This window comes from Phascolarctos cinereus, unplaced genomic scaffold (genome assembly GCF_003287225.1).
Source record: "Phascolarctos cinereus isolate Bilbo 61053 unplaced genomic scaffold, phaCin_HiC Scaffold_4;HRSCAF=312, whole genome shotgun sequence".
Classification (NCBI taxonomy): domain Eukaryota; kingdom Metazoa; phylum Chordata; class Mammalia; order Diprotodontia; family Phascolarctidae; genus Phascolarctos; species Phascolarctos cinereus.
Genome location: NW_027555847.1, coordinates 646,097,459 through 646,113,242, shown reverse-complemented (window position 1 = coordinate 646,113,242; position 15,784 = coordinate 646,097,459). Strand labels below are relative to the sequence as shown.

The 15,784-nt window shown below is 37.6% G+C and overlaps 1 protein-coding gene across 4 annotated transcripts in view; it reads right to left on the bottom strand.

Moving 5' to 3' along the window:
• The window catches only part of DENND3 (DENN domain containing 3), a 117,224-nt gene that overhangs the window by 90,124 nt on the left and 11,316 nt on the right, over nucleotides 1–15,784 (bottom strand). For 3 of the 4 annotated variants that reach the window (XM_020967046.2, XM_078153774.1, XM_020967045.2), the window contains one exon: nucleotides 1,993–2,272. In XM_020967046.2, the coding sequence (XP_020822705.1) occupies nucleotides 1,993–2,272 (280 nt within the window). Of the gene's footprint in view, nucleotides 1–1,992; nucleotides 2,273–8,477; nucleotides 8,576–15,784 lie in introns of those variants that run through there. The other variant, XM_020967047.2, reaches the window with a different exon arrangement.

Sequence of the window (15,784 nt, the reverse complement as noted above, 5' to 3'; positions counted from 1 at the left end):
GTTATACTTTTAACAAAAAGTGTTTAGCCTTGGTTCTCTTCCACTAAGCACTTCAACCTCTATTATTCATAGCAACAAACTGTGCCTGAAATACCATGCTCCTTCCATGGGAATCGGTGCATCTGCAGGACAGCTCTGCATAGAACTGCCACAGGAACACCTTTGTCTTTATTTGTATTACCATCATGAAGAACGGTCACAGGTAGGCAGTGCGCAGCAAGCAGCATAGGTAAACACGGCCAAATCAAACTCTACAAGGTGAACAGAATTTGGGGGGATATGATGGCTTTTAAACCATCTGCTAAGCCTTCTTGAGAAATGTTCATTTATCAAAGTAACAGAATTTAGAATTATTGTTTTTGTTTAGTTGTTTCAGTTGTGTACAACTCTTCGTGACTCCTTTTGGGTTTTTCTTGGCAAAGGTACTAGAGTAGTTTTCCATTTACTTCTCCAGCTCATTTTACAGACAAGGAAACTGAGGCAAACAGGATTAAGTGACTTGTCCAGGGTCACACAGCTAGTAAGTGTCTGAGGTCAAATTTGAACTCAGGTTCTGCTGTCTACAGGCTCAGCACTCTCTATCCAGTGCACTACCTAGCTGCCCCGAATGTAGATTTTATTACCACAAAGAATGACACATACGAAGAACGTATAAAAATATGTAAAATGTCTAGAAAATAACGCAAAGTAAAAAGGTACAACTAAGAGAATTATATACACACTAACTCCTTTATGTCAAAACATTAGATATAGCATATATATAAATGTAGAGCCATAAGACAGTAATAATAACTATTATTATTATTATAGCTACAATTATACAGCATTTTAAGGTTTGCAAAGCACTTTACATGTCACCTCATTTGATCCTCACAACAACCCTGGGAAGCAGGTACTATCCCCATTTTACAGATGAGGACCCAGAGACTGAGAGTGACAAAATCACTTCCTCAGCGTAACATGACTCGCATGTGTCTGAAGCAGGATTTGAACTCATCTCCCTCATTCCAAATCCAAAACTTTACCTACTATGCCACATAGCTACTTTTGTTCTAAAGAAGTTAGTTTACTTCCAATTCTCATTATCTGATAAAGCTATGTTGGCTTCCTGACATGCTCATCTTGACATATACACAGCTCCAGCACAGGTTGGTGCTATGAAAATTGTGAGCTTGCTTAAACACGGGCTGATTTCTTACAATAAATTATTTTATAAGACTAAAAAACACACATTTTTAAATTAAGAAAAACCCTACAATTGAGATTTTTTTAAGTGTTAAAGTATGGTATAGGATTGTGATGGAATACAACTATGCTGTAAGAAATGATAAGCTCGGGGCAGCTAGTTGGCGCAGTGGATAGAGCACCAGCCCTGAAGTCAGGAGGACCTGAGTTCAAATCCGACCTCAGACCAAGCACTTGACACTTACTAGCTGTGTGACCCTGGGCAAGTCACTTAACCCCAATTGCCTAAAAATTAAAAAAAATTTAATTTAATTTAATTTTAAAAAAAAAGAAATGATAAGCTCAATGATCTTAGAAAAACATGGAGATTTGCATGAAATAATAAGAGTGAAATGAGCAGGACCAAGAAAACAATGTATACAGTAACAGCAATATTATTTTAAGAATGACTTTGAAGGAATAAGTCATTTTGACTATTATAAACCAAATTAATTAAAAAGGACATATGAAGAAAGATGCTATCTGCATCCAGAGAAAGAACTGATACACAGAAGTATGTATAGAATAATTTTACATATATTTACCTATTTGTGTCTAATGGAAGCCATCTTTAGGGCAAGGGAGGGAAAGGAAGAAAAAAGGGAAAAAAAGATAATTTATGCGATAACTTTATTATATATTTAAAAGGAACAGCAAGTTATATATGACAGATTTGCAATTTCATACGCGAATTATCTTTTTTATTATACTATATTATGGAAATGCTCGTTTTATTTTAGAAATTAAAAATAAATAAAGAGACCATACCTGGAAAGCATAGCTGTGGCAAAGCACTCAGATCAACCCCATTTGGAATACTAACATCTTCCACGTCAGGTACTTTCTGATCTCCATGAGGGCTCTTCCAGTTCTCAGTTCTGAGCCTGTCTCTTTTTTTCCTGAAGGATCGTCTTCTTGTTTTATTCAGATTACTACAACTGGCACTAGCTGTTGAACTGTCCTCTTTACTGATGAACGGAGGCACAAAAACAGAAAGAACCTCAGGCTCAAGAGGAAGAAGTTTTTTCATTCCCTTCTTCTGGGCAACCTAAAACAAAAGCAAAAAAAAAAAGGAATAAAAGCGTGATTTGTCATTTGCATGGTACTTTACTGTTTGGCTTATAGCTTTCAAAATTCATAAAATCATAAATAACCCTGGAGGTCATCTAGAACAACTCCTTTATAATTTACAGATAAGGATGATCATCCATCTCCAATAGGCACGCTCCTATGTCTCTCTTCCTTCTAGCAGCTAAATGCCTTTAGAAGACCATCTGTAATAGATAAATATAATCTTCCATCCCTGAAAGCTTTGGTCGTATATGTCTCCTCCTCCTTGTGGCTAAATGCCTTTAGAAGACTATTGGTAATAGATGCTTCCACTTCCTCTCTTCTCACTGTCTTCTACAATCAGGCTTCCAAACTCATTATTCAACCAAAAGTGCTCTCTCCAAAGTTGGCCAAATCCAATGGCCTATCTTTAATCATCATCCTTCCTGAACTCTCTGCAGTATTTGAAAACTGATCATCCTCTTCTTCTGGGATGCTCTCTCCTCTCTGGATCTATGTAACCATCTTCTTTGCTGGACTGCTCCTCCTTTGTCCCCTTTGCTGGATCTTCACCCAGGTCACATCTATTAACTGTGGGTGTCTCCTGAGGCTCTGTCCTAGGCTTTATATTATCTTGACTGGTGATCTCATCAGCTCCCATGAGTTCAATAATCATTTCTATGCAGTTAATTCCTAGATCTAACAAGCCCTAGTTTCTCTTCTGGGCTACAAACACATTATCACCAAGTTCCTCTTAGAAATTTCCACCTAGATGTTGCACAGATATCTCAAACTCAACATGTTCAAAACAGAAGTCATTATTGTTTCCCCTATACTCTACCTCCTTTCAAACTTGCCTGTCTGCGGACTCACTTCTTAAAGTCATCTTTGACTCCTCATTTTCACTCACCTCATGTATCTCTTGCCAAATCTTATTGTTTCCACCTGAACAATTTATCCCATAAATGTCCTTCTGTCTACTCACACAACTCTAGTTCAGGCCTTACTTACCTCATTACCTCTCACTTGGACTACCTCAATAACTTTTAAATTGGTCTTCCTACCTTAAGCTCTCCCACTTCAATCCATCTTTTGCTGAAATGATTTCCTAAAATATAGGTTTGACTGTGTCATTTCTGCCATTACAGTGAGCTCAAGCAGTTCCCTATTATCTTCAGGAACAAATACATTTAACAAATTCAACAATGTGTACCTTTTGCCTGCCATTATTATTGGTGAAGTGATGTAAGTTTGTTTCAAAAAATACTTCCATAGGCTTTTCCATTGTTTATCTTCTGCTCCATCTTCCTTCTCTTTTTGGACAAGGCACTGTTACTCTTTCCATAGCTCTTTTAAGTCCTAGTTTCATTCATATTAGATGTATTTATGTTATGGGGGCAGGTGGGTGACACAGCAGATAGAGTGTTGAGCCTGGAGTCAGGAAGACTCGTCTTCCTGATTTCAAATCTGGCCTCAGATACTCTGTGCCCTTGTGAGACTTGCTGTAGGCAAGTCACTTAACCCTGTTTGCCTCAGTGTCCACAACTGTAAAATGAAATGGAGAAGGAAATGGAAAACCACTAAAATATCTTTGCCACGAAAACCCCAAAATGGGGTCATGAAGAGTTGGACATGACTGAAATGACTGAACATTTCTGCTAGGACGCTTTCCAAATTGGTTATGGTCTGTTTTACAGATCTGAAAGTACAATGTAGTAGTATCATATAGTAATATAATATAATATACATACTAATTGCTTTAAATTTGTTCTTCCCATTTAGCTTTGGTTTCAGGACTACTAACTTTTCTTTGATATCTTTAGGCTCAAAGTGTCTTGCCTGGAGGAGATAAAAGACATTTATTTACTGTTTCAATGCAATATCTGGATTGAAGCATAAAATCCTTAGTCTCTATTTTTCCTTGGCATGCATCAAGAATTCATAATTAACTGTTAAAGCCATTTTTATATAATTGGAAGAAGATTCCATAAGCTGTTTAATGTGGTTTTTTTTTGGTGGAGTTATACAGTTTGATGGCATCCACACACATTAAATGATTAATAAGGTGGTTTGATTTGACTTCCCCCTAATCTGAAAGCCATCCTTAGAGTTCTATTTAGGAGAAATTATAACGGGCTTAAAGCAAGGCAGAACCATACCTTGTTTAAATCATTAACTTGAAAGATGCCATATTTGAATGTTGGTAGCATGTTTTAAACAGAGAACAGTTTTCCACGTGGCCAACAACAACTCTAATGTTCTCATTATATTTTGGCCCATTCAATATATTTGTAGAACATGTTAAAGTAAAACAAAGATTTTTGCAATAATCAACAAAGGCAGTTTAATGTTACTGAATTTTCTGCTAACTTGTTCAATAATGACTATACTGGTAATAAATTGTTCTCTACACACTCTGGAACTTTTTGTTGTGGTTCAGCCATGTCTGACTCTTCATGAGCCCATGGTCCATACTGTCTACGAGGTTTTCTTGGCAAAGATATCACAGCAGTTTGCCATTTCCTTCTCCAGTGGATTAAGGCAAACAGAGATCAAGTGACTTCCCCAGGGTCACACAGCTAGTAAGATTTTGAAGCCATATCTGACCTCAGGTCTTTCTGACTCCAGGCCCAATGCTCTATCCACTGACCCAGCAATATGCCTCTTAGTCAAACAGAAGTTAAGTGATACAAGCTGTGAATGTGTTATATAAAATACATAAATATGTAACTGGTCAGTATTTATAATTCATGTTTGATATAGCTTGCATTCTCATTACATTGGACTTCTTGAAAACATACAGATCACCAGAAATTTTCCATATCCATTTTCTTCAAGGGCTTTCTCTCCTTCCACAAATTTCCTTGCAATTCAAGCCTCTGTATGAAGATCTTAACTGATATAAAATTATGTTTTTTCTTCTTCACCTTGCTTTAATCGTTTGACTTTGAAATTTTTGTCTTTTTTTTACATCAACAAAATTGCTCCCAATATCCTTCCCCCTCCCTCATTCCACAGAATCATCCTATATAATATTTTTAAAGGAAGAAAAGAAGAGGTTGAAGAGAAAAAAATCAGCAAAAATGATCAACACATAGAAACAGCCTAAAAATGTATTTAGTATTCCATACCCATGTACCTCCTATCTCTGCAAAGGAATATGGTGGGTCTCATATGGACTCTTTGGGGCCATGTTTGTTCTCTGTAATTCTGCAACATTCATTCTTGATTATCATTTACACTGCTGTAGTTATTGCTTATATTGCTATCTTTTGATTTTTATATTCAATTACTGATTAAATAATTCTAGAATTTCAAATATGCTTTTACTTTCCAAATTGCTTTTTATTGCCTTTAACTGGGAGACATGGCTTTCAACTTTTCTACTGTGTGTACATGTTAGATATTGATATAATCCTTTGATGTTTTTCTGCTAGTCTTTGGAAGCTTTCTCAAGATAATTTTCCATGGTGGTATGTGATGTTTCTCCTTAAGAGTATTCCTTGATAATTCTACCTTTCTTCCCATTGTCATTATTGTTGCAATGGACCTGGAACATGGTCCTGAACTGACTTTACCATTTGTCAAATATTATGGGAAAATGCATTCATTGATGGAGATTATAGCTAATCTCAGCTTTTAAAATTACTCTGTTTTAGAACGGTTGGTCTGCTAGTTAAATTTGTGCTAATTCAAAAGGGCTTTTCAAAATTCCTGCCTAAATAAGACCATCTCTTCTTCAAAATAATTTGAGACATCAGCATTGTTTTGTCATTTCTTTCATTATTAGGTACTGTTTCTGCAATTTGCATTAAGTGAAGATTATCAATGATCTCAACTGTTCCTCCTTCAGATTTTAGTAGCTCCTCAATCTTATCTCATCTAATCTGGATTTAGGGTTGAAATGATTTCTTGTGATCTAGCCAGGCACTCGCTAGAAATACATTATTGTGTGACTTGGAGCTGAAGGTATTGTTCACAAAAGGAATATAAAGAAATCTTTGCCTGCAACCAGTACAATCTGTTCCTAATTTCGTTATGCTCTAGGAGAACTCTGTTTTGTTATGCTCTCATTGGAGAACAATGAAAGCATTCATAGATTCAGTCCATTCAATATCTATTTGGGGTTTGCCTGCTATAGTGGTCAGCATCATCCGCACTAAAGAATTTTCAGCTAGTGAGGGATAGTTATTTTTGATTTCTTCTGATATGTCTTGACTTTTTGTGGTACCAGAACAAGAAGGAGCAGCATTTTTTCCTGCTATCTTCTGCGTCAAGATGATCATCAAGACCCCACCAAGTAGGGCTAGCAATCAACTCTGTGTTGCCCCATCCATTTCTTTGATGGGAACAATTGTAGCACTTTGACTGTGGTGTTGTATTGTCAAAAGCCTAATTCTCAGCTTTTGGGGGTTCCTGAGTATGAAGTGTTTCATAGCAAACCTTCAAAGTTATCATAATAGTCTCAGGGTACATGAAGCCCAAGTTGGCTGATATTCCCCGGCTTTGGCATTCTGGCCTTCCTGGCCTGCCAAGGCATGGAAGACAGGTCGACCTTTGAAGGTGTTATTATAATCATAATAATTATTATCATCATCTCATTCTCTTCATCTTTTACAATGGGTTTCAGAAAGAAACAGTCCTGGGATGTCTCCATTCTGCTGTCTTGTTATTATTACTATTATTATTGTTGTTGTTGTTGTTATATGCACTGGAGGCTATGTTGTATAGTCACCCCTGGAGGAAAAGGGGAGTGCACAAACAAGTAAGGTAAAGAAGGACCTTAAGATACTGAGGTTGTGTGAGTCCAAGCCTGAGAGAGTATTGTATACCAGTTTCATGATAGCTTGCTTACATGGGTTCTGGATAATGGACAATACTCACATACTTTCCCAATCACCAACAGAATGAAGCAGTGTTGGGAGCTTCCACCCGTGCTTTTTTTTTTTTTAGTATGATGTTTTCAGTGATGCCATCAGATGCCCTCAATGAGGATGAAAATGGCATCAAGGTCACCTAGCACACAGAGGTAAATTATTTAACTTGAAAAGGCTACAAGCTGAGACTAAAGTGGAGGGAGAGTTGGTGCGTGTTTTTTTTTTGTTCACAGATGATTGTGCAATCAACAGAGCCTCTAAGGCTGAGACACAACAAAGTATGGATCGATTCTCTGCTGCTTGTGCTAATTTTGGCCTAACAATTAATACCAAGAAAACACAGGTTCTCTACCCACCAGCACCACACCATCCATATGTGTAACCATTTGGAGAAGTATTGAATGCTGTGGATAAGTTCCATTACCTTGGCAGTATACTTTCCAGGGATGTATACATAAGATAATGAGGCTGACACACACACATTGCCAGAGCTAGCTCTGTTTGGGATGCTCTGAAGGAAAGTGTGACAGAGAAGAGGTATTAGACTGACTACCAAACTGAAGATCTACAGAGCTCTCGTGCTGAACTTGTATACCTGTGAAACCTGGACGGTATACCAATGCCATGCCAGGAAACTGAATTGTTCCATTTGAATCAACTTAGGGAGATTTTGAAGATCACCTGGCAAGATAAAATACCAGGCACTGAGGTTCTTTCTTGAGCTGAACTGCTAAGCACTCAAAGTCTACTACAGAGAGCACAATTCTGATGGGCTGCACACATTGTTTGAATGCCAAACATACATTTGGCTAAAACACTACTGTATGGAGAACTTACACAAGGCAAGTGCTCATATGGAGGTCAGAAAAAACGATACAAGAACATTCTCAGGGTCTCTCTGAAGAACTTTAGAATAAATTGTGAGACACGGGAGACACTGGCACAGGAGCACCCAGCATGGCGTGCCCACATTAAAGAAGGTGCTGTGCTCTATGAGTGAAGCAAGGTTACAGTAGCTCAAAAGAAATGTGAGAGGTATATATAGAGCCTTTATCAGACTGAACTCCATCTTGGGGAGGGAGGTGGGCAAGGAGAGGGAGAAAACTTAAAACTCAAAAGCTTATGGAAGTGATTGCTGAAAACTAAAAATAAATTAATTAAAATTTTAAAAGACAAAGATTTTTTCCTCCAAAAAAAAACAAGTGAGACGCGCAAACTTAGAGATATCTTAACTCCAAATGTTCACGTAGACTATTCATGGCCAACCTGTGATAGAGCCTTCCAAGCTCCTATTGGTCTGATCAGTCACAGTTGGACAAACTGTACCTTGATTCCAAGAATGAAGGACAACAACCAACCAGCTGTGTAACTCTGGGCAAGTCACTTAACCTTGTTTGCCTCAGTTTCCTCATCTGTAAAATGAGATGGAAAAGGAAGTGGTAAACCACTCTAGTTATCTTTGCCAAGAATACCCCAAATTGGGTCATGAAGAGTAGGACATAACTAATTGATTAAATAACCACCACCAAGATAAAATCTCAGCTCTTCTCCCTTTTCTAACCTCCTGCACAGTTCTGGGTTCATGGCTTAATACTAAGCACTAAAGAACTGCTGACAGTAGAGTGACTAATTTTAAAAGATTTTTTTCAATGAGGGTACATGGTACGTAAACCCTTTTAGCACAGGGAAAGTGCACAAGGCACCAAATTAAGAACAGACATCACTGACAAGCTGTTGTAGTGCAGACAACAGGCAATTAAGAAGACTTAAGGGAGGTCAAAAATTTTTGAGAGGCCTGATGATGAATGTTAAAATGAGAATGAGATGGCTAATGCAGGAATTTGTTACACTTGACTAAACATTTCTGTAACAGGTTTTATGTTTCTCACAGTGGATAGAGTACAGGATCTAGAATCAGGAAGACTTGAGTTCAAATACTCTTACTAGCTGTGTGACCCTGGGCAAGTCGCTTCACCCTGTTTGCTTCAGTTTCCTCATTTGTAAAATGAGCTGGAGAAGAAAAGGACAAACCACTCCAGTATCTTCACCAAGAAAACCCCAAATGAGGTCACGGAGAGTCAGACAACTAAAAAACAGATGTACAATAACAACAAATTTATGTTCCTTGCTTTCTCAGTAGCAGGAGAAGGGAATGTGGGAAGGAGAAAATTCAGAACTGAAAATAAAATTGAATTTAAAAATGAGAAAGAGAAAATTGCCTATGAAAGAAGGGAAATAGGTTAAAGAGATAAAGCAGTTAAAATTTCTCGAATTTTCAGCATTACAAAAGCAGTGTCTAATAAGCTATTCTAAGTAAATGAATTCACACAATAATCACTTTATACCTCAGCAGCTCAAACTATGTACTATACTCTCATGTCATTAGGATTATTTTTATGTAGTACTCTTTAAATTTAGTCAAAAAACTTTTCTGCTTCTAAAAGAAGTATTTAAACATGTCAAAGTTTATACCTTCACCTCCAGAAAGAAGTGACCAACTAGAGGAAGTCATTCTTTTTTTTTCCTCACTAAGAAAGGTCATCAATACATCATTGTTGGAAGCAATCCATTTTAATTGTTGGCTAAAACCAACAAAGGTCATCAATACATCATTCTTGGAAGCAATCCATTTTAACCACTGGCTGAAACTCAACACTATTCATCAGAAAGCCTGGCTTCATTACTCCTAACCATACATTTCTATATGGATTTTTACCTCACAAAAGAATCTCTCAGCATTAGTTGAAATTTGAAATATAAACATAAAGGGGTGAGCCCTTTACAATGGATAGGCAGGAATAATAACACTGTAAAGAAAGAAAACCCTCAAAAGACTTCAGAACTCTGATCAATGCTGTGATCAATCAGGATTCCAGAAGATCAAGTCCAGAGTGGTGAGCAAGGACAGAGTATTTCCATGTCTGGCAGTGGTGTGGAGTACATGAAGATACATGAGATAAGGCTGCTTCAAGTTCTGCTTTGGACACACAGTAGTTGTATGACCCTGGGAAAATCCTTAACGTCTCAAAGCTCTAGACAAACACTTTTCCCAAGGACTCCTGGGGTTCCCCAAAACCATTCCAAGAGGTCCTTCAGGTCAAAATTCTTTTCATAATAATACTAAGATGTTATTTGCCTATTAAAATATTCTTCCCTTTTTCAACTTACAAACCTACATGAAGCCAATTTTCTTCATAAACTTCAACCAGAACAATAATAAACTGAACGCAGAAGCAGATATGAGAATCCAGTTCAATTCTATTAAGGCAGACATTAAAGAGATTTGCAAAAAAAAAAAAAGGTTTTTAAATGCCATTTTTCTCAATTACTTTTTTCTTTTGGAAAATATAGTTTTTTAATGAAATATATTATCTATGCTAACATGAAATGGATTTAGTGTAATTTTTAGTAAATAAACATTCTTAGAATATCAGTTTTAATTTCTAATGCAATAAATATCAATAGATATAACCTGAAGTGCATTGGAGCCAGATTGTACTGACTCTCAAAAGCCAATTTTTGGGCAAGCATTTACAGCTCAGAAATCAGCAAACTACAAATCAGGATTTAATTTATTGTTTTCTTGATTGTTTTGACTTTAGAAAGTGATGGAGAAAATGTTAACAATGCAGATTAAACCTCTGGGGCTTTTTGAGGGGGAGGCAACTGGGGTTAAGTGACTTGCCCAGGGTCACATCAAATTAAATGTAAAAGAATGTCCTGAAATATGTTTTGAATGACTTCACATGTATAATTGATATCATACTGCTTGCCTTCTCAATGAGTGTGGGAGCGAATGGAGGAAGAGAGAGAATTTAGAAGTCAAAATTCTTAAAAGTGAATGATAAAAATTAATTGATTGAGTTTTTTAAAAGACAAAAAAAAAAGTATGTCCAAAGTACCTTTTTTCCCCAGAAAGCCAGTGGTTAAAGAGTTACCAGCACACTCCTGGATATACTTCGTATGAACAAAAGGTCTTTGGAGTCTTCAATAATTTTTATGAGTATCAAAGAATCCTAGATAATTTTTAAGAGTGTAAAGGAATCCTAAGACAAAAAGTTAGATAACCACATGACTCTCTAAGACTGTAAGTTAAAGAAAAAGTGTGGACTTGCATTGTTGGATTAGTTCCACCCCCATAATTCTCAAAATTAATGAAATCACAAATTCCAACCCTATTCTTCCCTGCCCCAGCCCTGCCTCCACACATGTGTACTTCAGATCTAAGCCAACCTGAGGAATTTAGATCTTAGGAAGCAGAATGAAGTCAGAAAAATAAATAGGCATCAGTTCAAACCTTCTTCCTGCTACTTACTGTGTGACCTTGGACAAAAGCACTACATCTTTCTCAGCCTCAGTTTCCTTGTAGGTAGTGGGAAGACACTACAACGCCAGTGCCTTGTGATGGTAGGGTGCGGGCCCTAAGTCCTCAAAGGGTATACCAGCAAAACATGAATTCTAGCAGTTTTTTTTTGTTTTGTTTTAATGAGGCAATCAGGGTTAAGTGATTTGCCCAAGGTCACACAGCTAGTGAGTGTCAAGTGTTTGGTCTGAGGCAGGATTTGAACTCAGGTCCTCCTGACTTCTGGGCCGCTGCTCTATCCACTGCACCACCTAGCTGCCCCTCTAGTAGTTCTTATCGTGTCAGAAAGATTTCAAGTCCAGATTAAATAATATACGTCTGTGTTCTAAAGACCAGCCTAAATTCAGAAAGGATTGCCAAACCAGCTGGCTTCAACGTAATGAATTCTTCAACAGAAGCAACTCTTAGTGGTTATTCCCTTACATCAAAAAGAGGTTATAATATGCCTAGTAAAGACTACCACACCAACAAAACCAATTACAACCAAAAATCAAAATCAAAAACACTGTTTAAGCATAACACTTGCATTACCCAACTCAAGGAGGAATACGATTTGTAAATTATGAAGGTTTACAAACATGTAAACATAAATTATATATAAATTATATAAAGTCATAAATTGTAAAACATAAATGGGAACCGTTGAGAACTTTTGAGCAGCAAAGTGACAAGATCAGCTCTCTGCATTAAGAAATACCTTGCACACTGTAAGAACTCTATAAATATTCATCGAATTTATTTGTAGAATTAAAGATTAATAGAATCATAATTTGAAAGTTGGAAGGAAACTTGTAAGCCAGCAAGTCCAACCTATATATGAAAAAAAAAACCCTCTAAAACAACCACAACCAGTGGGTTGGCTGGTCATTCAGCATTTGCTCGAAAATCTACTCACTGTTCGATAGCTCTAATTACCAAGGAAAGAATGATCAAGCTGAAGTCTTGGGATCTGAGTTCAAATTTTGGCTCTGCTACTTACTACCTATGTGACTTTAGGCAAGTCACCTAATTTCCCTGTCTGCATTTTTTCATCTAGAAAATGAAGAAGTCTCTTCCAACTTGAATTTTCTGATGCTATGATCTCAATTATTGGGAAGGTTTTTTGAAAATCAAGCTTCAGTCTGCTCTTCTGTAACTTCTACCCACTGTTCCTAGCTCTTCTTACTGCAGCCAAGTAGAGCAAATCAAATATTTCTTCCATAAGACTATCTCTCCTCTTGCTTTCAGAAAGACTTGGAAAAACTTACATGAATTGATGCAAAGTGAAGTGAGCAAAGTCAAGAGAACACTGTACACAGTAATAGCAATATTGTATGATGATCGACTGCCAATGACTTAGCTGGTCTCAGCAAAACAATGATCCAAGACAATTCCAAAGGACTCATGATGAAAAATGCTATCCACCTCCAGAAAAAGAACCCATGGAGTCGAATGTAGATCAATGCATACAATTTTTCATTTTTTTAATCCTGTGTTTTCTTTCACATGACTAATATGAAAATTTTCCTGTCTTACTGCAGCCCATCCTCAAATCAGTGCCATATAGTAAGCACTGTTCACTCATACTGAGTTTGTAATCCACCAACCCTTGTCTAACCATGCTTCCCTGTTTTGTGCGTGTGTAGCTGACTTCGATAAGTGTGCCATCTTTGTCTTCATCCAAGTCACCGATAAAAAATGGAACAGCCCACGGCCAAGGACAGCCCTATGACATTCCACCAAAGATCCTTCTCCAAGTTGATACTGACATTAATTACTCTTTAGGGTAAGTCATTCAACCAGTTCTGAACCCACCTAACTGTACCATTTGACCCCAAGGATAGTATAAAGGACTTTGTCAAGTATAGCAACTTTTTGTAAAATGGATTAGAAAGATAAGGAGACCTATGGAGCTGATGAAATTATCCAGAAGAGAGGTGATGTGGGCTTGGACTAGGGAGGTAAAAATGGGAACTGAAGGAAAAAGAATCATAAGAAAGATATTGCAAAGATTTAAAAGGCAAGACTTCACATTTCACCGTGTCAGGGAGTACAAGGAGTTGAAAAAGTCAAGGTTGTCACGTTTCAAGCACATATGATTGGAACACTGACAATATTAGTTGTTTAGAGGGAAATAAGAGGTCAGAATCTCTAATACAGTTATTCACCTCTGATTAAATACCTCCAGCATCAGGAAGCTCAGTCCGTTAAAAGGCAGCCTCTTCCACTGTTGAACAGCTCTAATTTCTTCCTTGTGTGACTCATGGCCAGTGCTTCAAGCTCTGGATTTATAAGGACAAGGTTCAGCCTTTGGAGGTACTCACCTCCCCTTCAAAATTATATCTCTTCAGTTTTCTTTGTCCCCATCTACAGTTTCCTCTGAGAAATTTCAGTGTATACATTGAATAGAGCTGTTGAATATAGGTGTCCAGAGATGTGGGTAAAAGTCTCTAACTCCCACGCAAACATTCAAGGTAACAATGCATATCAGGCATAGGATAGCTTTTATACCACCTCACAGAAGATGCAGGCAATATTTAGAAGTCTCAAAAGAGCCAACAAATCATCAATCCAATTCTCCTATTTCTCCAGTGAGTCCCAATTTCCCCCCAGGTATCTCCATAGTTCTCCAGACTCAGTATCACCTTGTGATTTAGATTCTCTTTATGAGGGAAATGACTTCAGGGTTGCCAAAAAGGCATCCTCCTGGTATCAATAAATCAACAAACATTTATGAAATACTTACTATGTACCAGGTACTGTGCTAAGCACTGGGAATACAAAAGAAGCAAAAGATAGTCCCTGCCCTCAAGAAGCTTACAATCTGATATCATTCCAGTGAGGTCCTTTGTCACCCCAGGAATCCATACAGGCCTCTAGTGTTATGGTACTACCAAAGCCTAGGACTCCCCTGGAAATTAAAATTGGGTAGATGGATTGCTACAGAGAGAACCTTCTTCCTATTGCCACTATACTGTCTCAGTAATTCACAGTAATAGTATAGGATAAAGTACTAGTCCCCTCCTGTATCACTGTCTTGTTGAGGTGGAGGGGCCTGAGTAACTCAATGAAACTATGACATATGTCACGCAGGGTTACCTGCGGAGGATTCTGATGAAAGGTGATCCACTGCAGAAGGACACGGCAAACCATTCCAGTAACTTTGCCCAGGGACAGTATTAAAATGATAAAAGAAAAGACATCGAAAGATGAGCTCCTCAGATCGGAAGGCATCCAGCATACTACTGGGGAAGAGCAGAGGACAACTACCAGTAGCTCCAGTACTAACGAAGTACTCGGCCAAAACCAAAAGAAAGCTCAGCTGCAGCTGTGTCTGGTGACGAAAGGAAAGACTTATGCTATAAAGATCAATATTGCATAGGAACTTGATCTATAAGATCTATAAACCAAGGTAAGCTGGATGTGGTCAACAGGAAACATTGACGTCTTGGGTGTTGGTGAACTGGAATGGCCAGGAATGGGTGAATTTAATTCAGGTGATACTACCTATACTACTGTGAGCAAGAATCCCTTAGAAGAAATTGCCCTCAAAATCAATAAAAGAATGAGAAAAGCAGCACTGGTGTATAATCTCAAAAATGGCAGTACGATACTTGTTCAAATTGTTCCACATGACAATAATACAAGTCTATGCTCAAACCAGTGATGCTGAATAGGCCAACAGCTGTATGAAGACCTACAACATATTCTAGAAATAACACCAAAAAAAGACGTCACATTCATCATAGGAAGCTGGAACACTAAAGTAGGAAATCAAAAGATAATTGGAATAATAGGCAAGTTTGGCCTTGGAGGACAAAATGAAGCAGGGCAGAGACTAATGGTTTTGTCAAAATAACTGGCTAGTTATAGCAAACATTCTTTTTCAACAGCCCAAAAGGCAACTCTACACATGGACAGCACCAGATGATCAATTTCAAAACCATATTGATTATATACTTTGCAGCCAAAGGTGGAGAAGCTCAATACGGTCAGTTAAAAAAAAGATCTGGAGTTGACTGTGGGTCACATCATGAGCTTCTTATTGCAAAATTCATATTACATTGAAGAAAGTAGGGGAAATCATTAGACCATATAAGTGTGACCTAAATAATATCCCTTATAAATATGAAGTGGAAGTGGTAAGTAGATTTAAGGGATTAGAACTGGTAGATAGAGTGCCTGAAGAACTAGGGACAGAGATTTGCAACACTGTACAGGGGGCAGCAGCAAAACACATTCAAAAGAAAAAGAAGAGCAAAAAAGTAAAATGGCTGTCTGGTGAGACTTT